This window comes from Lampetra fluviatilis, chromosome 66 (assembly GCF_964198595.1).
Source record: "Lampetra fluviatilis chromosome 66, kcLamFluv1.1, whole genome shotgun sequence".
In the NCBI taxonomy this organism is placed as follows: Eukaryota; Metazoa; Chordata; class Hyperoartia; order Petromyzontiformes; family Petromyzontidae; genus Lampetra; species Lampetra fluviatilis.
This window is the reverse complement of record NC_136340.1, coordinates 3,387,021-3,414,128: the sequence shown is the minus strand read 5'-3', so window position 1 is coordinate 3,414,128 and position 27,108 is coordinate 3,387,021. Positions and strand designations below refer to the sequence as shown.

Here is a 27,108-nt window from a genome sequence, read left to right as displayed (position 1 = left end):
CACAGCAACCAGCCATAGCAACCAACCGTAGCAACCAGCCGTAGCAACCAGCCGTAGCAACCAGCCATAGCAACCAACCCCAGCAACCAACTGTAGCAACCAACTGTAGCAACCAACTGTAGCAACTAACTGCAGGAAACCAACCACAGCAACCAACCGTAGCAACCAGCCGTAACAACCAGCCATAGCAACCAGCCATAGCAACCAACCCCAGCAACCAATTGTAGCAACCAACTGTAGCATCCAACCGTAGCAACCAGCCATAGCAACCAGCCATAGCAACCAACCCCAGCAACCAACCGTAGCAACCAACTGTAGCAACCAACTGCAGCAACCAACCCCGGCAACCAACCCCGGCAACCAACCCCGGCAACCAGCCCCGGCAACCAGCCCCGGCAACCAACCCCGGCAACCAGCCCCGGCAACCAACCCCGGCAACCAACCCCGGCAACCAGCCCCGGCAACCAGCCCCGGCAACCAACCCCGGCAACCAACTGAGCGAGGGAGAGAGAGACGGAGTAGCGCGTGGGGGAGTGAGTGAGACGGTGGGTGGGTGAGTGGGTGAGTGAGTGGGTGAGTGAGTGGGTGAGTGGGTGGGTGAGTAAGTGAGTGGGTGAGTGAGTGGTTGAGTGGGTGAGTGAGTGGGTGAGTGGGTGAGTGAGTGGGTGAGTGAGTGGGTGAGTGGGTGAGTGAGTGGGTGGGTGAGTGGGTGGGTAGGTAGGTGGGTGAGTGGGTGGTTGAGTGGGTGAGTGAGTGAGTGAGTGGTTGAGTGAGTGAGTGGTTGAGTGGTTGGGTGAGCGGGCGGGCGAGCGAGTGGTTGAGTGGTTGAGTGAGCGAGCGGGCGGGCGGGCGAGCGAGCGGGTGAGCAGCAATGCCGTTCTCGTTTTCCAAGTCCCACAAGTCCCCCGTGGACATTGTGCGCACGCTCCGGGAGAACCTCGCCCTGCTGGAGACGGCGCAGCAGCAGCAGCAGCAGCAGGAGCAGGACAAGAAGACTGAGAAGGTGAGTCGCCATGTCGCCTTGACGCCCTGCCACTCACCCTGCTGCTCACCCTCCGCGTTGTTGTTGTTGTTGTTGTCGTCGTCGTCGTCGTCGTCGTCGTCGTCGTCGTCATCGTCATCGTCGTCATCGTCGTCATCGTCGTCATCGTCATCATCGTCGTCATCATCATCGTCGTCGTCATCATCGTCGTCATCATCGTCATCATCGTCATCGTCGTCATCGTCGTCATCGTCGTCATCGTCATCATCATCGTCGTCGTCATCATCGTCGTCATCATCGTCATCGTCGTCATCGTCGTCATCGTCATCGTCGTGTGTGAGAGTGTGTTGGTGTGTGTTAGAGTGTGAGTGTAAGTGTGTGTTAGAGTGTGAGTGTGTTAGTGTGTGTGATGATTGGTTGAACACGTTGGGCTTTCGCGACCGATATTATTAATCGGGCAAAGCGCCTGATGATGCTGAATGTGATTGCAGAAATTTACTCTCCCAACACACCGGTGGGCTGAAGTAGTACACTGCACACTACACTATACACTACACTATACACTACACTATTCACTACACACTACTATACACTACACTACTATACACTACACTATTCACTACACTACTATACACTACACTATTCACTACACTATTCACTACACTATACACTACACCATACACTACACACTACACTACACACTACACTATACACTACATTATACACTACACACTACACTATACACTACACTATACACTACATTATACACTACACTGTACACTACACTACTATACACTACACTACTATACACTACACTACACTATACACTACACTATACACTACACTGTACACTACACTACTATACACTACACTACTATACACTACACTATACACTACACACTACACACTACACTATACACTACACTATACACTACACTACTATACACTACACTATTCACTACACTATACACTACACTGTACACTACACTACTATACACTACACTATACACTACACTATACACTACACTATACACTACACTATTCACTACACTATACACTACCTTAGACACTACACTACACACTACACTATACTATACATTACACTATACACTACACTACACACTATACACTACACATTACACTATACACACTACACTATACACACTACACTATACACTACACTATACACTACACTATACACTACACTATACACTACACACTATACACTACACACTATACACTACACACTACACTACACACTACACTACACACTACACTACACTACACACTACACTACACACTACACTACACACTACACTACACACTACACTACACACTACACTAGTATCTAATTGGCGCGTTGTTTGCGTGACAAACCTTGCTGGCTCTGTCGGGTGGTGGAGGGTTACGACACGACATCTGTTCTCGCGCGATCTGCTTTCAAGTTTACGTGCTCAATCTATTTAAACGATTAAAACCAAACAGTTTGTTTTCATTTCGATTTAAGGCTTTCGTGACTGCAGGGATTCATCTTCTTGGTTCTTTCGGTAAAGTCACGTAGAAGGGAAGTAATAAAATAATACAAATAAAACATAATAAAATAAAATAATTCTCTTATTTTATTTATTTTATTATGTTTTATTTTTATTATTTTATTACTTCCCTTCTACGTGACTTTACCGAAAGAACCAAGAAGAAGTTTGTTTTCATTTTGCCAGCCGTGAGATCCCCACTGGGCTTGCGTAGCTCCATTCAGAAGCGACAGATGACTCGTCGCAGATGACGGCTCAACGGCGTGACGGCTTCTCATCATCGTCGTCATCGTCATCGTCGTCATCGTCATCGTCGTCATCATCGTCATCGTCATCATCATCGTCATCATCATCGTCATCATCATCATCGTCGTCATCGTTGTCATCGTCGTCGCCATCATCGTCATCGTCGTCGTCATCATCATCGTCATCATCGTCATCATCGTCATCATCGTCATCATCATCATCGTCATCGTCATCGTCATCGTCATCGTCGTCGTCATCGTCGTCATCGTTGTCATCGTCGTCATCGTCATCATCGTCAAATTCGTCGTCATCGTCGTCATCATCATCGTCATCATCGTCATTGTCGTCGTCATCAACATCGTCGTCATCATCGTCGTCGTCGTCATCGTCATCACGTGGAAATTTAATGCAGCCAAATACCCTAAACGCGTGATTCTACATGCTCACAGAGACCCATAGAGACTCGTATAGAACCACAGAGACCCACAGAGATCCACAGAGACCCACAGAGACCCACAGAGACCCACAGAGACCCACATAGCCCCACAGCAGCCACATGCTGTATATAAACGCGCGACGTCGATTTAAAACGTGGAGGGAAAAACCAGAGGACCCGGAGAAAAATCCACGCGACCACGGGGAGAGAGAGAGAGAGAGAGACACGCAAACTCCAATTATACAGCAGGCGTCAGGGTCGGGATCAAACCCACGACCCCCTGTGCACCAGGCGAGGTAGTCAACATCTCCCAGCCACCGTGGTGATGATGATGAGAGAGAGACACGCAAACTCCAAATATACAGCAGCAGCAGCAGGCGTCAGGGTCGGGATCGAACCCACGACCTCCTGTGTACCAGGCGAGGTAGTCAACATCTCCTAGCCACCGTGATGATGATGAGAGAGAGAGAGACGTAGACTCCACATCTACAGCAGCAGCAGGCATCGTCACGGTCGGGATCGAACCCACGACCTCCTATACACCAGGCGAGGTAGTCAACATCTTTACAAATACAGCAGCAGGCATCGTCACGGTCGGGATCGAACCCACGACCTCCCGCGTACCAGGCGAGGTAGTCAACATCTCACCAAATACAGGCATCGTCAGGGTCGGGATCGAACCCACGACCTCCCGCGTACCAGGCGAGGTAGTTAACATCTCGCCAAATACAGGCATCGTCAGGGTCGGGATCGAACCCACGACCTCCCGCGTACCAGGCGAGGTAGTTAACAACTCGCCAAATACAGGCATCGTCAGGGTCGGGATTGAACCCACGACCTCCCGCGTACCAGGCGAGGTAGTTAACAACTCGCCAAATACAGGCATCGTCAGGGTCGGGATCGAACCCACGACCTCCCGCGTACCAGGCGAGGTAGTTAACATCTCGCCAAATACAGGCATCGTCAGGGTCGGGATCGAACCCACGACCTCCCGCGTACCAGGTGAGGTAGTCAACATCTCACCAAATACAGGCATCGTCAGGGTCGGGATCGAACCCACGACCTCCCGCGTACCAGGCGAGGTAGTTAACAACTCGCCAAATACAGGCATCGTCAGGGTCGGGATCGAACCCACGACCTCCCGCGTACCAGGCGAGGTAGTTAACATCTCGCCAAATACAGGCATCGTCAGGGTCGGGATCGAACCCACGACCTCCCGCGTACCAGGCGAGGTAGTCAACATCTCACCAAATACAGGCATCGTCAGGGTCGGGATCGAACCCACGACCTCCCGCGTACCAGGCGAGGTAGTTAACAACTCGCCAAATACAGGCATCGTCAGGGTCGGGATCGAACCCACGACCTCCCGCGTACCAGGCGAGGTAGTTAACATCTCGCCAAATACAGCAGGCATCGTCAGGGTCGGGATCGAACCCACGACCTCCCGCGTACCAGGCGAGGTAGTTAACAACTCGCCAAATACAGGCATCGTCAGGGTCGGGATCGAACCCACGACCTCCCGCGTACCAGGCGAGGTAGTCAACATCTCACCAAATACAGGCATCGTCAGGGTCGGGATCGAACCCACGACCTCCCGCGTACCAGGCGAGGTAGTCAACATCTCACCAAATACAGGCATCGTCAGGGTCGGGATCGAACCCACGACCTCCCGCGTACCAGGCGAGGTAGTTAACATCTCGCCAAATACAGCAGCAGGCATCGTCAGGGGTTCGGGATCGAACCCACGACCTCCCGCGTACCAGGCGAGGTAGTTAACATCTCGCCAAATACAGCAGCAGGCATCGTCAGGGGTTCGGGATGTAACACGCACGACCCTCCGCGTACCAGGTGAGGTCGTTAACGTCTCGCCACCGTCGTTCCGCGTCTTCCCGCGCGTAACGTCCCTCTCCCAAACCTCCCGACCCGTTCTCCGCCAAAACCCCTCCTCCTCCTCCTCTCGGCAGCCGGTTCCCGCCGGTCTCCCGCACTCCTACAGCTCGCCAGCGCTTTTTAGCATCCACGCTGCCGCTCAGAAACAACAACAGCAGCAGCATCAGCAGCATCTTCAGCAGCAGCAGCAGCAGCAGCATTACAAAGAGGATCATCAGCAGCAGCAGCAGCAGAAGCAGGAGAAGCAAGAGCAGCAGCAGCAGCAGCAGCATCACTCGGCGAATCGCTTCTTCAGACACTCCATTCCGAACCTGCGGAGCGAGAGCCACCCTCCAGAGGCGCACAGCAGCAGGAGGCTGTGGGCCAAGAGACCGTCGCTGAAGCCCGGCAAAGATTCGGCGGAGCTCAGGGCGTTCAGCGGAGTCGGCGGGGGCAGTGGAGCCTCAGCAGCCTCGGTTAATGCCAAATTCCCCGCGTGTCTGTGTGTGTGTGTCTGTGCGTGTGTCTGTGTGTGTGTGTCTGTGCGTGTGTCTGTGTGTGTGTGTGTGTGGGGAGCGGTAGTGTAGCGGTTAGCGCCGCGCCGCGCTACGAACCCGGCGACACGAGTTCGATATTCCCGCTCACGGCCAACACCAACGGCGACGATGATCTGAACCGGTCCTGGGCCTCCCCTAGGTCGGCTCGGCCTCAAATGAGTACCTGGTGCGGTGTAGTAAACATTGTGCCACTGGGGAGACAAAGGCTGTCGGGCGTTGTGCTGGCCACCCACCCCCTCGTGTGCCGTTGCGGCCTTCATAGGTGCTCGCTAACAGCACTTGCCCCTACAGTCTGTTAAGGCTATACGGGGGATCTTTGTCTGTGTCAGTGTGTGTGTGTCGGTGTGCTCTGGACGGGTGCGAGGGGCTGGTAACACCTCCACCCTCAATTAATTACCACGAAACCATGAATTAAATATCAAACGACGCTTGGGCAAAACCCCATTTGGCAGAGCCAGGAGACTGAATCTTTACCCTCGGGGTTCCTCCAGAAACAACAAAAAAGCCACTGTGAGTGGCCACGTGGAATGTTCGAACGCTCGCTGCGGAGGAGAGGCTGCCACTCCTCTGTCGGGAGCTGGACCGGTACTGCCTGGATCTCTGCGGTATTATGGAGGTCCAGTGGACCGGCTCTGGCTCCTGGCACCATGAGGGGTGGACAGTCCTCTGCTCGGGGCAGGAGACTGCCAAACAACAGGGTGTGGCTCTTCTTCTGAACAAGAGAATGAAGGGGTCATGGGAGCGTGGCGGTGAGGTGTGGGAAGCTGTAAGCCCCAGGCGACTGTGGGCTTGCCTCCCAGTCTACGGGAGATGAGGAATGGTGGTGGTTGCTTACGCCCCCACCGAAGATGAACTTTAGTGGAGGGGTGCAGGCAAGTCTGATGAGTCAGATGCCTTCTATGACCTCCTGTCACAGGTGTGAGCTGAAGTGGCCCCTCGGGACAGTCATCTTGTTGGGTGACTTTAATGACCGAGTTGGTCATGATGCTGGCACCTGGTCTGGAGTGATTGGAAGGCATGGGCCAGATCAGCTCAATAACAACGGTAGGAGGCTGCTAGACTTTTGTGCAGCCCATGGGCTTGTTATTACCAACACGCTGTTCCGGCATCGGCGCATCCACACAACATCATGGATGCACACCGGGTCCAAGCAAGAACATCTGCTGGATTATATAGTGACGGAACAGCGGATGCGGGCCCATGTCCTTGACACCAAGACCTACCGTGGAGCTGATCTGCCCACTGACCATCGGCTTGTCATCTGTAAGATGCGCCTGCCATTTTTCCACTCCGGTGGTGAATGTCCATCAAGGACCCCATTCAAACCCATAGTGGCCTGATCTCAGCTAGCTGATGAAAGTTGCAAGCCAAAATTTCATCATCGCTTGCGGCTGGGGTTGACATCGTCCCCCACTCCTCCAGATGTCGAGGGTAAATGGGCGAGATTTAGGACTGTGACTCAGGTAGCTGCAATGGCTGCTTTGGGTACACGGTCCAGACCTCCCCAGAGACCCTGGCTGACAGAGGAGGTGTTCCGGCTGGCTGAGAAAAAGCAACAGGCCCACTCTCATCGTCTACAGCATCCCACGAGAATGAGGAGGTTTATCGCAGCCTTCGTTCGGAGGTTCGGAGAGCCGTAAGGTGCTGCAAGGATGGGTGGTGGTCGCGGGTTGCTGAGGAGATGGAGTGTGCCTCACAGAGCTAATTTTCACGAATCACTCTTTAAATCCTTAAAAAAATTGACTTGCAGTGACACGCCTATCACCATTCTTAGGGGAAACAAAGGTGATTCGATCTCCGACCCCCAGGAACAGGTTTGCAGATTTGCTGAGCATTTCTGTGAGGTTTTGGGAGAGGGAAAATCCCTCAGCCCAGAAAATATAATCTAGCAAAGTGGGGATGACACTGGTGAGTGGGTGCCTGAAGTGCCATCTGTTGAGAAAGGACTGAAGGCGATCTAGAGTCTGAGACCAGGAAAGGCACCGGGCAGAGATGATCTCCCAGGCGAAATGCTGAGGGAGGGTGGCGTTTGTGCACAGACTGCCCTACATGACATCATAACAACAGTCTGGACCACTGGATGGGTTCCACAGGATTGGAAGGATGTCCTGGTGGTCCCCCTCTTTAAGAAGGGGGAGCGCACAGACTGTAACAACTACAGGGGCATCTCACTCCTCAGTGTGCTGGGAAAGGTCCTTGCAAGGATTATTCAACATCGCCTTGCTAGGCACGCTGAGGAGAGGCTTGCGGAGCCCCAATGCGGTTTCAGGCCAGGGTGGTTTCAGGAAAGGGCGGTCCTGCACAGATGCTATATTCTCTGTCCGTCTCCTACAGCAGAGGTGTAGGAAATTCCAACAAGACCTACATCTCTGCTTTATTGACCTGGTCAAGGCCTATGATACCATCAGTAGGCCTGGGCTCTGGGTTGTTCTTCGTGCTTTTGGAGTCCCTGACCCTCTGCTCACGATCATTAAGGACCTTCATGATGGTGAGCGGGCCCGGGTAAAACTACGTGGCCGGGAGTCGGAGCCATTCCCTGTACACCTTGGGGTGCGACAGGGATGTCCTCTGGCTCCCACATTATTTAACTTTTTTTTTACTACGTAGTTCAAGAAGCCTTCCTTGGCTGTACTAGACGAATCTCCATCTAGTACAAATACGATGGGAGGCTGATCGATGCCCGGGTACGGTCAAGGGATGGCTCCCTATTGCTCAACCATGTCATGTATGCCGATGATCTGGTAATTGCTGCTCACTCAGAGGAGGAGTTGGAAGCACTGCTGCTGAACCTGGAACGTGCCACTAAGAGATGGGGCCTTACCATCAGCCCCACCAAAACGAAGCACCTGCCTGGGTATTTTTTGCCATCCCACACTTAACCCTCACAACTCCTAATTGGTGATGAGGTAGTAGTGGAGGGAGTGGAGAGTTTCACATAGCTGGGCAGTGTGCTCATGATGGTCTCCGGTTTAGCAGCAGAGGTCTCACTCCGAATCAGTCGAGCGGCAATATCTTTTCATTGGCGGCGTAACGCTGTGTGGAAGCTACCTGGTCTGTCGCTCCGCACGAAGCTTCAGGTCTTCTCGGCCACGGTCATGCCCTCTCTTCTCTACGCTTGCGAAACGTGGACCCTCCTAATGGAACATCTTTGTTGGTTGGAAACATCCAGGCTGGCTTGCCTACAATCCATCTTGGGTTTAACCTGCAGGCTGGATTGTGTGAGGAGCTCACAATTCCTCGAAAGATCTGGACACAGTCCCAACGGTGAGCTCCTCCGGCAGGCAAGGCTGCGTTGGCTGGGTCATGTCGCCCGCTTGCCCAACCACCGCATGCCTAAACAGCTTTTGTTTGGCCGGATCGAGGGGGCTAAACGGGCACCACACGGGCTGGAGAAGAGATGGAGTGACGTGGTACAGGAGGACGTGGAGCTGAGTGGACTTGCCGATGACTGGTACCAGCAGTGTCAAGATCGGCCTCTGTGGAGGAGGCTCGTGAAGGACGCTACTGGGCAGTTGGAGGCAGTCGCCCTCCAACAATAACGGAGGGCGGAGGAGCGACGCTCACAACAACGAGCGGAGCGCCGGGTGGATAAAGCACAGCAAGTTGGCACAGTAGGGGGCACAGGTGGTGCATCATAGAGACCCGCAGAGACCCACAGAGATGCAGAGACTCGTATAGAACCATAGAGACCCACAGAGTCTGCCCCGTGACCTCCTGCAAGAGGGCGTTCGACACTTCACGTGGCTGCAAAGTGCACCTAGCCTGGCACAAGCGCCGTGGCGACATCACCGCCACTTAGTGGCGAATGGCGGTTGTTGTTGTTGTGTGTGGGGAGCGGTGGTGCAGCGGTGAGCGCGCTGCGCTACGAATCCGGCGGCCCAAGTTCGATTTCCTGGCCACGGCCAACGCCAGCGCCGGTGACGATTATCTGAACCGGCCCTGGGGCCTCCCCCTAGGTCGACTCGGCCTCAAACGAGTACCCGGTGCGGTGTGTAGTAGTGAACATCGCCACTGGGGAGACAAAGGTGGCCGGGCGTGGTGCCGGCCACCCACCCACCCCCTCGTGTACCACCGTGGCAGCCTTCATAGGCACTGCTGCTACTCGCTACTAACAGCACTTGGCCCTGCAGTCCGTTGAAGGCTACACGGGGGATCTTTGTAGTGGAATTACCGCAGCGCGCTACGGATACCGGGGAACCGCTCCCCCCACACACCCCCCCCCACCCCCCACTCCCCCACACCCCCCACACCCCCCACCCCCCCCACACCCCCCCACACCCCCCCCCCCCGCCCCCTCTAACGAGGGCTCCACGCACGAGGCTTGGGCAATGCGGGCGTCGTGACGTCACAACCCCCCCCTCCCCCCCCGGGCGGGGAGGGGGGAGGGGCTATGGTCACGTGACACGGGGCCCGTCGGGTGGTGGAGGGTTCTTACGGACAAGCGAACGAACAGAAGTCGTCACCGGATCGTCACCGGATCGCCACCGAGTGGCCTAACCCACAACACGGCACACGGCACAACTAACCCAACGATCGGTGGTGGAATCGGGAGCGGTGTCGGCGCAGACTTTTGGTGGTGGTGGTGGTGATGGTCGCGATGGTGGTCGTGGTGACGGTGGTGATGGTGGTCGTGGTGATGGTGGTGACGGTGGTAGCGATGGTGGTGATCGTGGTGACGGTGGTCGTGGTGACGGTGATCGTGATGGCGGTGGCGGTAGTCACGGTGATCGTGGTGATGGTGGTAGCGATGGTGGTCGTGGTGACGGTGGTGACGGTGGTCGTGGTGACGGTGGTCGTGATGGCGGTGGTGACGGTGGTAGCGATGGTGGTCGTGGTGACGGTGGTCGTGGTGACGGTGGCGGTAGTCACGGTGATCGTGGTGATGGTGGTAGCGATGGTGATCGTGGTGACGGTGGTGACGGTGGTCGTGGTGACGGTGGTCGTGATGGCGGTGGTGACGGTGGTAGCGACGGTGGTCGTGGTGACGGTGGCGGTAGTCACGGTGATCGTGGTGTCGGCTTGGCGGTGATCCTGGTTGCGGTGATCGTGGTTACGGTGGTGACGGTGGTAGCGACGGTGACCGCGGCGACCGTTGCGACGGTTACCGTGGCCACCGTGGCGACGGTTACCATGGCGACCGCGGTGGCGGGGGGCTAACCGCAGGGCGGCTGTGTCCGGCAGGCCTCGGAGGAGGTGTCCCGTAGCCTGTCGGCCATGAAGGAGGTTCTGTGCGGGGCGGGAGACAAGGAGCCGCAGGCCGAAGCCGTCGCCATCCTTGCCCAGGAGCTGCACAACAGCGGCCTGCTCACCACGCTCGTAGCCAACCTGCAGCGCATCGACTTCGAGGTGGGTGGGTGGGTGAGTGGGTGAGTGGGTGGGTGGGTGGGTGGGTGGGTGAGTGGGTGGGTGGGTGGGTGGGTGAGTGGGTGGGTGGGTGAGTGGGTGGGTGAGTGGGTGGGTGAGTGGGTTGGTGGGTGGGTGGGTGGGTGGGTGAGTGGGTGGGTGGGTGGGTGGATGGGTGGGTGGGTGGGTGGGTGGATGGGTGGGTGGGTGGATGGGTGGGTGGGTGGGTGGATGGGTGGGTGGGTGGGTGGGTGGGTGGGTGGGTGAGTGGGTGGGTTGGTGGGTGGGTGAGTGGGTGGGTGGGTGAGTGGGTGGGTGGGTGGGTGGGTGAGTGGGTGGGTGGGTGGGTTGGTGGGTGGGTGGGTGGGTGAGTGGGTGGGTGGGTGGGTGGGTGAGTGGGTGGATGGGTGGGTGGGTGGGTGGGTGGATGGGTGGGTGGGTGGATGGGTGGGTGGGTGGATGGGTGGGTGGGTGGGTGGGTGGGTGGGTGAGTGAGTGGCTGGGTGGGTGGGTGGGTGAGTGGCTGGGTGGGTGAGTGGGTGGGTGGGTGAGTGTCTGGGTGGGTGGGTGGGTGAGTGTCTGGGTGGGTGGGTGGGTGAGTGGCTGGGTGGGTGGGTGGGTGGGTGGGTGGGAGAGTGGGTGGGTGGGAGAGTGGGTGGGTGGGTGAGTGGGTGGGTGGGTGAGTGGCTGGGTGGGTTGGTGGGTGAGTGGGTGGGTGAGTGGGTGGGTGAGTGGGTGAGTGAGTGGGTGTGTGGGTTGGTGAGTGAGTGGGTGGGTGAGTGGGTGGGTGGGTGGGTGAGTGGGTGGGTGGGTGGGTGGGTGCGTGGGTGGGTGCGTGGGTGAGTGGCAGGGTGAGTTGGTGGGTGGGTGGGTGAGTGGCTGGGTGGGTGGGTGGGTGGGTGGGTGAGTGGGTGGGTGGGTGGGTGGGTGGGTGTGTGAGTGGGTGGGTGGATGGGTGTGTGAGTGGGTGGGTGGGTGGGTGGGTGAGTGGGTGGGTGGGTGAGTGGGTGGGTGGGTGAGTGAGTGGCTGGGTGGGTGGGTGGGTGAGTGGCTGGGTGAGTGGGTGGGTGGGTGGGTGAGTGGGTGGGTGGGTGAGTGTCTGGGTGGGTGAGTGGGTGAGTGGATGGGTGGGTGGGTGAGTGGGCGAGTGGGCGGGTGGGCGGGTGAGTGGGTGGGTTGGTGAGTGGGTGAGTGGGTTGGTGGGTGGGTGTGTGAGTGGCTGGGTGGGTGGGTGAGTGGCTGGGTGGGTGGGTGAGTGGCTGGGTGGGTGGGTGAGTGGCTGGGTGGGTGGGTGAGTGGCTGGGTGGGTGGGTGAGTGGCTGGGTGGGTGGGTGAGTGGCTGGGTGGGTGGGTGAGTGGCTGGGTGGGTGGGTGAGTGGCTGGGTGGGTGGGTGAGTGGGTGGGTGAGTGGGTGAGTGGGTGGGTGGGTGAGTGGCTGGGTGGGTGGGTGGCTGGGTGGGTGGGTGGGTGGCTGGGTGAGTGGGTGGGTGGCTGGGTGGGTGAGTGGGTGGGTGGCTGGGTGGGTGAGTGGGTGGGTGAGTGGGTGAGTGAGTGGGTGTGTGGGTTGGTGAGTGAGTGGGTGGGTGAGTGGGTGGGTGGGTGAGTGGGTGGGTGGGTGGGTGGGTGGGTGGGTGCGTGGGTGGGTGCGTGGGTGAGTGGCAGGGTGAGTTGGTGGGTGGGTGGGTGAGTGGCTGGGTGGGTGGGTGGGTGGATGGGTGTGTGAGTGGGTGGGTGGGTGGGTGAGTGGGTGGGTGGGTGAGTGGGTGGGTGGGTGAGTGAGTGGCTGGGTGGGTGGGTGGGTGAGTGGCTGGGTGAGTGGGTGGGTGGGTGGGTGAGTGGGTGGGTGGGTGAGTGTCTGGGTGGGTGAGTGGGTGAGTGGATGGGTGGGTGGGTGAGTGGGCGAGTGGGCGGGTGGGCGGGTGAGTGGGTGGGTTGGTGAGTGGGTGAGTGGGTTGGTGGGTGGGTGTGTGAGTGGCTGGGTGGGTGGGTGAGTGGCTGGGTGGGTGGGTGAGTGGCTGGGTGGGTGGGTGAGTGGCTGGGTGGGTGGGTGAGTGGCTGGGTGGGTGGGTGAGTGGCTGGGTGGGTGGGTGAGTGGCTGGGTGGGTGGGTGAGTGGCTGGGTGGGTGGGTGAGTGGGTGGGTGGGTGAGTGGCTGGGTGGGTGGGTGGCTGGGTGGGTGGGTGGCTGGGTGAGTGGGTGGGTGGCTGGGTGGGTGAGTGGGTGGGTGGCTGGGTGGGTGAGTGGGTGGGTGGCTGGGTGGGTGAGTGGGTGGGTGGCTGGGTGGGTGAGTGGGTGGGTGGCTGGGTGGGTGAGTGGGTTGCTGGGTGGGTGGGTGAGTGGGTGGGTGGGTGAGTGGCTGGGTGGGTGGCTGGTTGAGTGACTGGGTGAGTGGCTGGCTGGGTGAGTGGCTGGCTGGGTGAGTGGCTGGGTGAGTGGCTGGGTGGGTGGCTGGGTGGGTGGGTGAGTGGGTGAGTGGGTGGGTGGGTGAGTGGCTGGGTGGGTGAGTGGCTGGGTGAGTGGCTGGGTGAGTGGCTGGGTGGGTGGGTGAGTGGGTGAGTGGGTGGGTGGGTGAGTGGCTGGGTGGGTGGGTGAGTGGGTGGGTGGGTGGGTGGCTGGGTGAGTGGGTGGGTGGCTGGGTGGGTGAGTGGGTGGGTGGGTGGCTGGGTGGGTGAGTGAGTGGGTGGCTGGGTGGGTGAGTGGGTGGCTGGGTGGGTGGGTGGGTGGGTGAGTGGCTGGGTGGGTGGCTGGTTGAGTGACTGGGTGAGTGGCTGGCTGGGTGAGTGGCTGGGTGAGTGGCTGGGTGGGTGGCTGGGTGAGTGGCTGGGTGAGTTGGTGAGTGGCTGGGTGAGTGGGTGGGTGAGTGGCTGGCTGGGTGGGTGAGTGGCTGGCTGGGTGAGTGGCTGGGTGGGTGAGTGAGTGGCTGGGTGAGTGGGTGAGTGAGTGGCTGGCTGGGTGAGTGGCTGGGTGAGTGAGTGAGTGAGTGAGTGGCTGGGTGAGTGGGTGAGTGGCTGGCTGGCTGGGTGAGTGAGTGGCTGGCTGGGTTGGTGGCTGGGTGAGTGGCTGGGTGAGTGGCTGGCTGGCTGGGTGAGTGGCTGGGTGAGTGGCTGGCTGGCTGGGTGGGTGAGTGGCTGGCTGGGTGAGTGGCTGGCTGGGTGAGCGAGTGGCTGGGTGGGTGAGTGAGTGGGTGGGTGAGTGGCTGGGTTGGTGGCTGGGTGGGTGGGTGGCTAGGTGAGTGGCTGGGTTGGTGGCTGGGTTGGTGGTTGGGTGGGTGGGTGGCTGGGTGAGTGGCTGGCTGGCTGGGTGAGTGGCTGGCTGGGTTGGTGGCTGGGTGGGTGGGTGGCTGGGTGAGTGGCTGGCTGGCTGGGTGAGTGGCTGGCTGGGTTGGTGGCTGGGTGGGTGGGTGGCTGGGTGAGTGGCTGGGTGAATGGCTGGGTTGGTGGCTGGGTGAGTGGCTGGGTGAGTGGCTGACTGGCTGGGTGAGTGGCTGGGTGAGTGGCTGGCTGGGTGAGTGAGTGGCTGGGTGAGTGGGTGAGTGAGTGGCTGGGTGGGTGAGTGAGTGGCTGGGTGAGTGGGTGGGTGAGTGGCTGGGTTGGTGGCTGGGTGGGTGAGTGGGTGGGTGAGTGGCTGGGTTGGTGGCTGGGTGGGTGGGTGGCTGGGTGAGTGGCTGGGTGAACGGCTGGGTTGGTGGCTGGGTGGGTGGGTGGCTGGGTGAGTGGCTGGCTGGCTGGGTGAGTGGCTGGCTGGGTGAGTGGCTGGGTGAGTGGCTGGCTGGGTGAGTGGCTAGGTGAGTGAGTGGCTGGGTGAGTGGCTGGCTGGGTGAGTGGCTGGGTGAGTGGCTGGCTGGGTGAGTGGCTGGGTGAGTGAGTGGCTGGGTGGGTGAGTGGGTGAGTGAGTGGCTGGGTGGGTGAGTGGGTGGCTGGGTGAGTGGCTGGCTGGATGAGTGGCTGGGTGAGTGGCTGGGTGAGTGGCTGGGTGAGTGGTTGGGTGAGTGGCTGGCTGGGTGAGTGGCTGGCTGGCTGGGTGAGTGGCTGGCTGGGTGAGTGGCTGGGTGAGTGGTTGGGTGAGTGGCTGGCTGGGTGAGTGGCTGGGTGAGTGGCTGGCTGGGTGAGTGGCTGGCTGGGTGAGTGGCTGGGTGAGTGAGTGGCTGGGTGAGTGAGTGGCTGGGTGGGTGAGTGGGTGAGTGGGTGGCTGGGTGGGTGAGTGGGTGGCTGGGTGAGTGGCTGGCTGGGTGAGTGGCTGGGTGAGTGAGTGGCTGGGTGAGTGGCTAGGTGAGTGGTTGGGTGAGTGAGTGGCTGGGTGAGTGGCTGGGTGAGTGGTTGGGTGAGTGGCTGGCTGGGTGAGTGGCTGGCTGGCTGGGTGAGTGGCTGGCTGGGTGAGTGGTTGGGTGAGTGGCTGGCTGGGTGAGTGGCTGGGTGAGTGAGTGGCTGGGTGAGTGAGTGGCTGGCTGGGTGAGTGGCTGGGTGAGTGGCTGGCTGGGTGAGTGAGTGGCTGGGTGGGTGAGTGGGTGAGTGGGTGGCTGGGTGGGTGGCTGGGTGGGTGAGTGGGTGGCTGGGTGAGTGGCTGGCTGGGTGAGTGGCTGGGTGAGTGAGTGGCTGGGTGAGTGGCTGGGTGAGTGGTTGGGTGAGTGGCTGGCTGGGTGAGTGGTTGGGTGAGTGGCTGGCTGGGTGAGTGGCTGGGTGAGTGGCTGGCTGGGTGAGTGGCTGGCTGGGTGAGTGGCTGGGTGAGTGAGTGGCTGGGTGAGTGAGTGGCTGGGTGAATGATGTGGTAAGCTGTTTAACACGCCGCACTATGAACCCAGCATCCCGAGTTCGACTCCCGCTCACGGCCAACACCGGTGACGGAGATTACCTGAACCGGGTCCTGAGGGCCTCCCTTAGGTCGACTCGGCCTCAAATAAGTCACCGGGGAGAGACCAAGGTGGGCGGGCGTGGTGCCGGCCAACGCGCCGCTCGCCACGATCGGCACTTGCCCCCCCCCCCCCACGTGGCGTGTGGAGGCTACACGGGGGACCTTTGTCTTTGTGCGATCGCAGGGCAAGAAGGACGTGGCGCAGATCTTCAACAACATCCTGCGGCGACAGGTCGGGTCGCGCACCCCCACGGTGGACTACGTGAGCTCCTGCCCGCACCTCCTGTCCACCCTGCTGCGCGGGTGAGAACGCACGCTCGCTCACTCGCACGCTCGCTCACCCGCACGCTCACTCACCCGCTCGCTCGCTCGCTGACTGGCTCGCCCGCCCACTCACTCACTCGCCTGCTCACTCACCCGCTCGCTTTCACTCACTCGCTCACCCGCTCGCTCACTCACCCGCTCACTCATTCGCTCACTCACCCGCTCACTCACTCGCTCACTCACTCGCTCACCCGCTCGCTCACTCACCCGCTCACTCACTCGCTCACCCGCTCGCTCACTCACTTGCTCAGTCACCCGCTCGCTCACTCGCCCACTCACTCACCCACTCACTCACCCGCTCACTCTCACTCGCTCGCTCACTCTCACTCGCTCGCTCACTCGCCCGCTCACTCGCAAGCCCACTCACTCACTCACTCACCCACTCACTCACCCACTCACTCACCCACTCGCTCACCCACTCACTCACCCGCTCACTTTCACCCGCTCGCTCACTCGCCCACTCACTCGCAAGCCCACTCACTCACCCACTCACTCACCCACTCACTAACCCACTCACTCACCCACTCACTCACCCGCTCACTTTGACCCGCTCACTTTCACCCGCTCGCTCACTCGCCCACTCACTCGCAAGCCCACTCACTCACCCGCTCACTTTCACCCGCTCACTCACCCGCTCACTTTCACCCGCTCGCTCACTCGCCCACTCACTCGCAAGCCCACTCACTCACTCACCCGCTCGCTCACTCGCCCACTCACTCGCAAGCCCACTCACTCACCCGCTCACTCTCACTCGCTCGCTCACTCACTCGCTCACTCGCTCACTCGCTCACCCACTCACTCACTCGCCCACTTGCCCGCTCGCTCACTCACTCGCTCGCCCGCTCACTCGGCCGCTCGCCCGCTCGCTCACTCGCCCACTCCATTCACCCAATCACTCACCTGCTCACTCACTCGCTCACTTACCCGCTCACTCACCCGCCCGCTGACCCGCTCGCTCGCTCGCCCACTCACTCGCCCACTCACTCACTCACCCGCTCACATAGAGACTCCTAGAGATACATTGTGCTGGGTGTCTCTATGGGTCTCTATGTATCTGTGTATCTCTGTGTGTGTCTCTATGTGTGTCCATGTGTGTGTGTGTCTGTATGTGTGTGTGTGTGTGTCTGTGTGTGTCTATGTGTGTGTGTGTCTATGTGTGTGTGTGTCTATGTGTGTGTGTGTCTATATGTGTGTGTGTGTCTGTGTGTGTGTGTAGCTACGACTGTGTAGACATCGCCCTGCATACAGGCGCCATGCTGCGTGAGTGTGTGTGTGTCTGTGTGTGTGTGTATGTGTGTCTGTGTGTGTGTGTCTGTGTGTGTGTGTCTGTGTGTGTGTGTCTGTGTGTGTCTATGTGTGTGTGTGTGTGTGTGTCTATGTGTGTCTATGTGTGTGTGTGTCAATGTGTGTGTGTGTGTGTCTGTGTCTGTGTGTGTGTGTCTGTGTGTGTGTGTGTCTGTGTGTGTGTGTCTGTGTGTGTGTGTGTGTAGCTACGACTGTGTAGACATCGCCCTGCACACAGGCGCCATGCTGCGTGAGTGTGTGTGTGTGTCTATGTGTGTGCGTGTGTCTGTGTGTGTGTCTATGTGTGTGTGTGTGTGTGCGTCTGTGTGTCTATGTCTATGTGTGAGTGTCTGTGTGTCTGTGTGTGTGTCTATGTGTGTGTGTGTGTCTGTGTGTGTGTGTGTGTCTGTGTGTCTATGTCTATGTGTGAGTATGTGTCTGTGTGTCTATGTGTGTGTGTGTGAGTGTGTCTGTGTGTCTATGTGTGTGTGTGTCTGTGTGTGTGTCTATGTGTGTGTGTGTAGCTACGACTGTGTAGACATCGCCCTGCACACAGGCGCCATGCTGCGTGAGTGTGTGTCTATGTGTGTGTGTGTGTCTATGTGAGTGTGTGTCTGTGTGTGTGTGTATGTGTGTGTGTCTGTGTGTGTGTGTAGCTACGACTGTGTAGACATCGCCCTGCACACAGGCGCCATGCTGCGTGAGTGTGTGTCTATGTGTGTGTGTGTCTGTGTGTACACTGTGTGTCTGTGTGTGTGTGTGTCTATGTGTGTGTGTGTACACTGTGTGTGTGTGTGTGTAGCTATGACTGTGTAGACATCGCCCTGCACACAGGCGCCATGCTGCGTGAGTGTGTGTCTATGTGTGTGTGTGTGTGTGCGTGTGTCTGTGTGTGTGTGTCTATGTGTCTGTCTATGTGTGTGTGTGTCTGTGTGTGTGTGTAGCTACGACTGTGTAGACATCGCCCTGCACACAGGCGCCATGCTGCGTGAGTGTGTGTCTATGTGTGTGTGTGTCTGTCTGTGTGTGTGTCTATGTGTGTGTGTGTGTGTCTGTGCGTCTATGTCTATGTGTGAGTGTCTGTGTGTCTGTGTGTGTGTCTATGTGTGTGTGTATGTGTCTGTGTGTGTGTGTGTCTGTGTGTCTATGTGTGTGTGTGTCTGTGTGTGTGTCTATGTGTGTGTGTGTTTGTGTGTGTGTGTCTGTGTGTGTGTCTGTGTGTGTGTGTGTAGCTACGACTGTGTAGACATCGCCCTGCACACAGGCGCCATGCTGCGTGAGTGTGTGTCTATGTGTGTGTGTGTGTCTATGTGTGTGTGTGTGTCTGTGTGTGTGTGTGTAGCTACGACTGTGTAGACATCGCCCTGCACACAGGCGCCATGCTGCGTGAGTGTGTGTCTATGTGTGTGTGTGTGTCTGTGTGTGTGTGTGTCTGTGTGTGTGTAGCTACGACTGGCACAAGCGTCGTGGTGACGTCACCGCCACTTAGTGGCGAATGGCGGTTGTTGTTGTTGTTGTAGCTACGACTGTGTAGACATCGCCCTGCACACAGGCGCCATGCTGCGTGAGTGTGTGTCTATGTGTGTGTGTGTGTCTATGTGTGTGTGTCTGTGTGTGTGTGTGTAGCTACGACTGTGTAGACATCGCCCTGCACACAGGCGCCATGCTGCGTGAGTGTGTGTCTATGTGTGTGTGTGTGTCTATGTGTGTGTGTCTGTGTGTGTGTGTGTAGCTACGACTGTGTAGACATCGCCCTGCACACAGGCGCCATGCTGCGTGAGTGTGTGTCTATGTGTGTGTGTGTGTCTATGTGTGTGTGTCTGTGTGTGTGTGTGTAGCTACGACTGTGTAGACATCGCCCTGCACACAGGCGCCATGCTGCGTGAGTGTGTGTCTATGTGTGTGTGTGTGTCTATGTGTGTGTGTCTGTGTGTGTGTGTGTAGCTACGACTGTGTAGACATCGCCCTGCACACAGGCGCCATGCTGCGTGAGTGTGTGTCTGTGTGTGTGTGTGTCTGTGTGTGTGTAGCTACGACTGTGTAGACATCGCCCTGCACACAGGCGCCATGCTGCGTGAGTGTGTGTCTATGTGTGTGTGTGTGTCTATGTGTGTGTGTCTGTGTGTGTGTGTGTAGCTACGACTGTGTAGACATCGCCCTGCACACAGGCGCCATGCTGCGTGAGTGTGTGTCTATGTGTGTGTGTGTGTCTATGTGTGTGTGTCTGTGTGTGTGTGTGTAGCTACGACTGTGTAGACATCGCCCTGCACACAGGCGCCATGCTGCGTGAGTGTGTGTCTATGTGTGTGTGTGTGTCTATGTGTGTGTGTCTGTGTGTGTGTGTGTAGCTACGACTGTGTAGACATCGCCCTGCACACAGGCGCCATGCTGCGTGAGTGTGTGTCTATGTGTGTGTGTGTGTCTATGTGTGTGTGTCTGTGTGTGTGTGTGTAGCTACGACTGTGTAGACATCGCCCTGCACACAGGCGCCATGCTGCGTGAGTGTGTGTCTATGTGTGTGTGTGTCTGTGTGTGTGTGTGTAGCTACGACTGTGTAGACATCGCCCTGCACACAGGCGCCATGCTGCGTGAGTGTGTGTCTATGTGTGTGTGTGTGTCTATGTGTGTGTGTCTGTGTGTGTGTGTGTGTAGCTACGACTGTGTAGACATCGCCCTGCACACAGGCGCCATGCTGCGTGAGTGTGTCTATGTGTGTGTGTGTGTCTATGTGTGTGTGTCTGTGTGTGTGTGTGTAGCTACGACTGTGTAGACATCGCCCTGCACACAGGCGCCATGCTGCGTGAGTGTGTGTCTATGTGTGTGTGTGTGTCTATGTGTGTGTGTGTGTCTATGTGTGTGTGTGTGTCTGTGTGTGTGTGTGTAGCTACGACTGTGTAGACATCGCCCTGCACACAGGCGCCATGCTGCGTGAGTGTGTGTCTATGTGTGTGTGTGTGTCTGTGTGTGTGTAGCTACGACTGTGTAGACATCGCCCTGCACACAGGCGCCATGCTGCGTGAGTGTGTGTCTATGTGTGTGTGTGTGTCTGTGTGTGTGTGTGTAGCTACGACTGTGTAGACATCGCCCTGCACACAGGCGCCATGCTGCGTGAGTGTGTGTCTATGTGTGTGTGTGTGTCTGTGTGTGTGTAGCTACGACTGTGTAGACATCGCCCTGCACACAGGCGCCATGCTGCGTGAGTGTGTGTCTATGTGTGTGTGTGTGTCTGTGTGTGTGTGTAGCTACGACTGTGTAGACATCGCCCTGCACACAGGCGCCATGCTGCGTGAGTGTGTGTCTATGTGTGTGTGTGTGTCTGTGTGTGTGTGTGTAGCTACGACTGTGTAGACATCGCCCTGCACACAGGCGCCATGCTGCGTGAGTGTGTGTCTATGTGTGTGTGTCTATGTGTGTGTGTCTGTGTGTGTGTGTCTGTGTGTGTGTGTGTCTATGTGTGTGTGTGTGTCTATGTGTGTGTGTGTGTCTGTGTGTGTGTGTGTAGCTACGACTGTGTAGACATCGCCCTGCACACAGGCGCCATGCTGCGTGAGTGTGTGTCTATGTGTGTGTGTCTATGTGTGTGTGTCTGTGTGTGTGTGTCTGTGTGTGTGTGTGTCTATGTGTGTGTGTGTGTCTATGTGTGTGTGTGTGTCTGTGTGTGTGTGTGTAGCTACGACTGTGTAGACATCGCCCTGCACACAGGCGCCATGCTGCGTGAGTGTGTGTCTATGTGTGTGTGTCTATGTGTGTGTGTCTGTGTGTGTGTGTCTATGTGTGTGTGTGTGTCTATGTGTGTGTGTGTGTCTGTGTGTGTGTGTGTAGCTACGACTGTGTAGACATCGCCCTGCACACAGGCGCCATGCTGCGTGAGTGTGTGCGCCACGAGCCGCTGGCTCGCTCTGTGTTCGCCTCTCCACAATTCTTCCGCCTGTTCCGCTACGTGGACGTCTCCACCTTCGACGTCGCCTCCGACGCCTTCGCCACCTTCAAGGTTGGCACGCACCACAACCACCACCACCACCGCCACCACAACAACACCACCGCCACCGCCGCCACCACAACGCCACCACCGCCACCGCCGCCACCACAACGCCACCACCACAACACCACCGCCACCGCCACCACCACAACACCACCACAACAACACCACCGCCACCGCCGCCACCACAACGCCACCACCGCCACCGCCGCCACCACAACGCCACCACCACAACACCACCGCCACCGCCGCCACCACAACAACACCACCGCCACCGCCGCCACCACAACGCCACCACCACAACACCACCGCCACCGCCACCACCACAACACCACCACCACCGCCACCACAACACCACCGCCACCGCCACCACCACAACGCCACCACCACAACACCACCGCACCACCGCCACCACCACAACACCACCACAACCACCACCATCACCACCGCCACCACCACTACACCACACCACCACCATTCCCCCACCACTACTACCACCACAACACCACCACAACACCACCACAACACCACCACAACACCACCGCCACCGCCACCACCACAACACCACCACAACCTCCGCCACCACCACCATCACCACCGCCACCACCACTACACCACACCACCACCATTCCCCCACCACTACTACCACCACAACACCACCACAACACCACCACAACACCACCACCACAACACCACCCCCGCCCCACCACCACCTTTACTACCACCACAACACCACCATCACCACCACCACCCCCCCACCACTACTACCACCACATCCCCAACATAACCACCACCTTTACCATCACCACCAACACAACCACCACCACCACCACCTTTACCACCACCTTTAGCACCAACATAACCACCTTTACCATCACCACCAACACAACCACCACCACCACCACCTTTAGCACCAACATAACCACCTTTACCATCACCACCAACACAACCACCACCACCACCTTTACCACCACCTTTAGCACCAACATAACCACTTTACCATCACCACCAACACAACCACCACCACCACCTTTACCACCACCTTTAGCACCAACATAACCACCTTTACCATCACCACCAACACAACCACCACCAACACTACCACCAACATAACCACCACTACCCACATAACCATAACCACCACCACAACCACCATCAACACAACCACCACTAACACAACCACCACCACAACCACCACCACCAACACAACAACCACCACGTCCACCACCGCTGTGGCCGTGCTGACCCCCCCGGTGCGATTGTCGGGGCTGCTGTGACGCCTTGTTGTTGTTGTTGACGTTGTTGTTGACGTTGTTGTTGTTGTTTTTGTTGTTGACGTTGTTGTTGTTGACATTGTTGACGTTGTTGTTGTTGACATTGTTGACGTTGTTGTTGTTGTTGTTTTTGTTGTTGACGTTGTTGTTGACGTTGTTGTTGACGTCACGCTGACGACGTTGACGTTGTTGTTGACGTTGTTGTTGTTGTTGACGTTGTTGTTGTTGACGTTGTTGTTGTTGTTGTTGACGTCACGCTGACGACGTTGACGTTGTTGTTGACGTTATTGTTGTTGTTGTTGTTGACGTTGTTGTTGACGACGTTGACATTGTTGTTGACGTTGTTGTTGTTGACGTTGTTGTTGTTGACGTTGTTGACGTTGTTGTTGTTGACGTTGTTGTTGTTGACGTTGTTGACGTCACGCTGACGACGGTGTTGTTGACGTTGTTGTTGTTGTTGTGCTGCTGGGTGCAGGACCTGCTGACGAGACACAAGGCTCTGTGTGCCGAGTTTCTGGAGCAGAACTACGACCAGGTGAGTTCCACCACCACCACTCACAGTGTTGTTGTGGTGGTGGTGGTGTGGTGGTGGGGTGTTGTGGTGGTGGTGGTGTGGTGGTGGGGGGGTGGTGGTGTTGTGGTGGTGGTGGTGTTGTGGTGGTGGTGTTGTGGTGGTGTTGTGGTGGTGGTGTGGTGGTGGGGGTGGTGGTGTTGTGGTGGTGGTGTTGTGGTGGTGTGGTGTTGTGGTGGTGGTGGTGGGGGTGGTGGTGTTGTGGTGGTGGTGTTGTGGTGGTGTGGTGTTGTGGTGGTGGTGGTGTTGTTGTGGTGGTGTGGTGGTGGTGGGGATGGTGGTGTTGTGGTGGTGTGGTGTTGTGGTGGTGGTGGTGTTGTGGTGGTGGTGTTGTGGTGGTGGTGTTGTGGTGGTGGTGGTGGTGGTGGTGTTGTTGTGGTGGTGCTGTTGGTGGTGGTGCTGTTGGTGGTGCTGTTGGTGGTGCTGTTGGTGGTGCTGTTGTGGTGTTGGTGTGGTGGTTGTAGTGGTGTTGTGGTGTTGGTGTTGTTGTGCTGGTGGTGTTGTGCTGGTGGTGTTGGTGATGGCTGTACCAGAGGAATCTCCGTCTGGCACAGCTACAACGTGAGGCTGATCGATGCCCGGGTGCGGTCAAGGGATGGCTCCCTATTGCTCTACCACCACGTGACACGCGCCGACGGTCTGGCGATCGCCGCTCGCTCAGAGGAGGAGTTGGAGGCGCTGCGACCAACAGCACTTGCCCCGAAAGCCCGAGGCTATATGGGGGACCTTTGTCTTTGTTGTGCGTGTGTCACTGCAGGTGTTTGAGGAGTACGACAAGCTGCTACAGTCACACAACTACGTGACCAAGAGGCAGTCACTCAGGGTGAGTTGTTGTGTATGCACACACACACACACACAGACATACACACACACACAGTGACACACACAGTGACACACACACATACAACAACAACAACAACCGCCATTCGCCACTAAGTGGCGGTGACGTCACCACGACGCTTGTGCCAGGCCATGTGCACCTTGAGGCCACGTGAAGTGTCGAACGCCCGCTGGCAGGAGGTCACGGGGCAGACCCAGCAGGTGCCACGGGTCGACTGACCGAGATGACCGAGATGACTGGCTGATGCACCACCTGTGCCCCCTACTGTGCCAACTTGCTGTGCTTTAGCCACAGACACACACACACGTACACTGCATGCGTGCTGCATGCACGTGTGCGGCATGTGGATGTGACGGTGGATGTGACGGTGTTGATGTTGATGGTGGTGATGGTGATGATGATGGTGGTGATGATGATGGCGGTGATGATGATGATGGTGGTGATGATGATAGTGGTGATGGCGGTGATGGATGTGACGGTGGTGATGATGATGATAATGGTGATGATGATGGTGGTGATGATGATGACGGTGATGATGATGATGATTATGGTGGTGGTGACGATAATGGTGATGATGGTGATGATGATGATGATAATGGTGGTGATGATGGTGGTGATGACGGTGGTGATGGTGATGATAATGATGGTGATGATGATGATAATGACGGTGATGATGATGATGATGATGGTGACGCGTCCCGCTTGCTGCGCTAGCTGCTGGGTGAGCTCCTGCTTGAGCGCCACAACTTTGCGGTGATGACGCGCTACATCAGCCAGCCGGAGCACCTCAAGCTCATGATGAACCTGCTGAGGGACAGCAGCCGCAACATCCAGTTCGAGGCTTTCCACGTGTTCAAGGTGACGCACACACACACTCACTCACGCACGCACATACATACACGCGCACGCACACACACACACGCACATACACGCGCACGCGTCACGCACGCGTCACGCACGCACTCACTCACGCACTCACTCACTCACGCACTCACTCACGACACGCACACACGCACACACGCGCACACACGCACACACGCACACTCACACACGCACTCACTCACTCACGCACTCACTCACGCACACACACACATACACGTCACACACACACGCACTCACTCACGACACGCGCACGCACGCACACACACACGCACGCACGCACTCACGCACACACTCACACACACACATACGTCACACACGTCACACACACACGTCACACTCACGCACACACACGCACACTCACACACGACACACACACGTCACACACACACGCACACTCACACACGTCACACACACACGTCACACTCACGCACACACACACTCACACACGACACACACGTCACACACACAGTCACACATGTCACACACACACTCACACACACACTCACACACACACTCACACACACACACTCACACACACACTCACGCACACACTCACACACACACTCACACACGACACACACACACGACACACACACACACGTCACACACGTCACACACACACTCACACACACACTCACACACGACTCACACACGACACACACACGTCACACACACACTCACACACACACTCACACACACACTCACACACACACTCACACACACACTCACACACAAACTCACACACATCACACACGTCACACACACACTCACACACACACTCACACACACACTCACACACAAACTCACACACACACTCACACTCACACACACACTCACACGCACACTCACACACACACTCACACACACACTCACACACACACTCACACACACACACGTCACACACACACTCACACACACACTCACACACACACTCACACACACACACGTCACACACACACTCACACTCACACACACACTCACACACACACTCACACACACACTCACACACACACTCACACACACACTCACACACACACACGTCACACACACACTCACACACACACTCACACACACACTCACACACAAACTCACACACACACTCACACTCACACACACACTCACACGGACACTCACATGCACACTCACACACACACTCAAACACACACTCACACACACACTCACACACGACACACACACACGTCACACACACACGTCACACACACACTCACACACACACTCACACACACACTCACACACGACACACACACACTCACACACACACTCACACACGACACACACACACGTCACACACACACGTCACACACACACACTCACACACACACATACATCACACACGTCACACACACACTCACACACACACGTCACACACACACGTCACACACACACACACGTCACACACGTGACGCACGCGGCCGGAGGTGGGGGGATTGGCACGTCTTTGTCTTTGTCCTGTCTGTCTGTCTGACCGCCTGTCTGTCTGTCTGTCCGTCCGTCCGTCTGTCCGTCTGACCATCTGTCTGACCGTCTGACCATCTGTCTGACCGTCTGTCCGTCCGTCCGTCCGTCCGTCCGTCTGTCTGTCTGTCTGTCTGCCCGTCTGTCTGCCCGTCTGTCCGTCCGTCCGTCCGTCTGTCTGTCTATCTGCCCGTCTGTCTGCCCGTCTGTCCGTCCGACCGTCCGTCTGCGCGCCCGCCCCAGGTGTTTGTGGCGAACCCGAACAAAGCTGCGCCCATCCTGGACATCCTCCTGAAGAACCAGGCGAAGCTGGTGGAGTTCCTGTCGGCGTTCCAGGCGGAGCGCACCGAGGACGAGCAGTTCCACGACGAGAAGAGCTACCTGGTGAAGCAGATCCGCGACCTCAAGCGCCCCGCCACACACGCTGCAGACGCCACGTAGCCCAGCCGAGGGGGGGGCACCCACACACACACACACCGCAACGCACCGCACCGCAACAACAACAACAACAACCACACCGCACCACAACAACAACAAGAACCGCACCGCACCACAACAACAACCACACCGCACCACACCACACATACCACCCACCACCACTCACACCACACACACCACACACACCACCTACACCACCCACACCACCCACCACCACCACACTATCC

At 57.5% G+C, this 27,108-nt stretch overlaps 1 protein-coding gene across 1 annotated transcript; it reads left to right on the top strand.

Annotated features, from left to right (window-relative positions):
* Positions 1 to 775: 775 nt before the first annotated feature.
* Positions 776 to 27,068, top strand: LOC144952212 (calcium-binding protein 39-like). Its single transcript, XM_078882623.1, has 8 exons — positions 776 to 1,003; positions 10,804 to 10,968; positions 15,997 to 16,115; positions 21,243 to 21,411; positions 23,149 to 23,208; positions 24,002 to 24,067; positions 24,800 to 24,943; positions 26,687 to 27,068. Exons 1-8 carry the CDS (start codon positions 872 to 874, stop codon positions 26,882 to 26,884), a joined length of 1,053 nt encoding a protein of 350 aa, XP_078738749.1. The 5' UTR covers positions 776 to 871; the 3' UTR covers positions 26,885 to 27,068.
* The last annotated feature ends 40 nt before the right edge of the window (positions 27,069 to 27,108 follow it).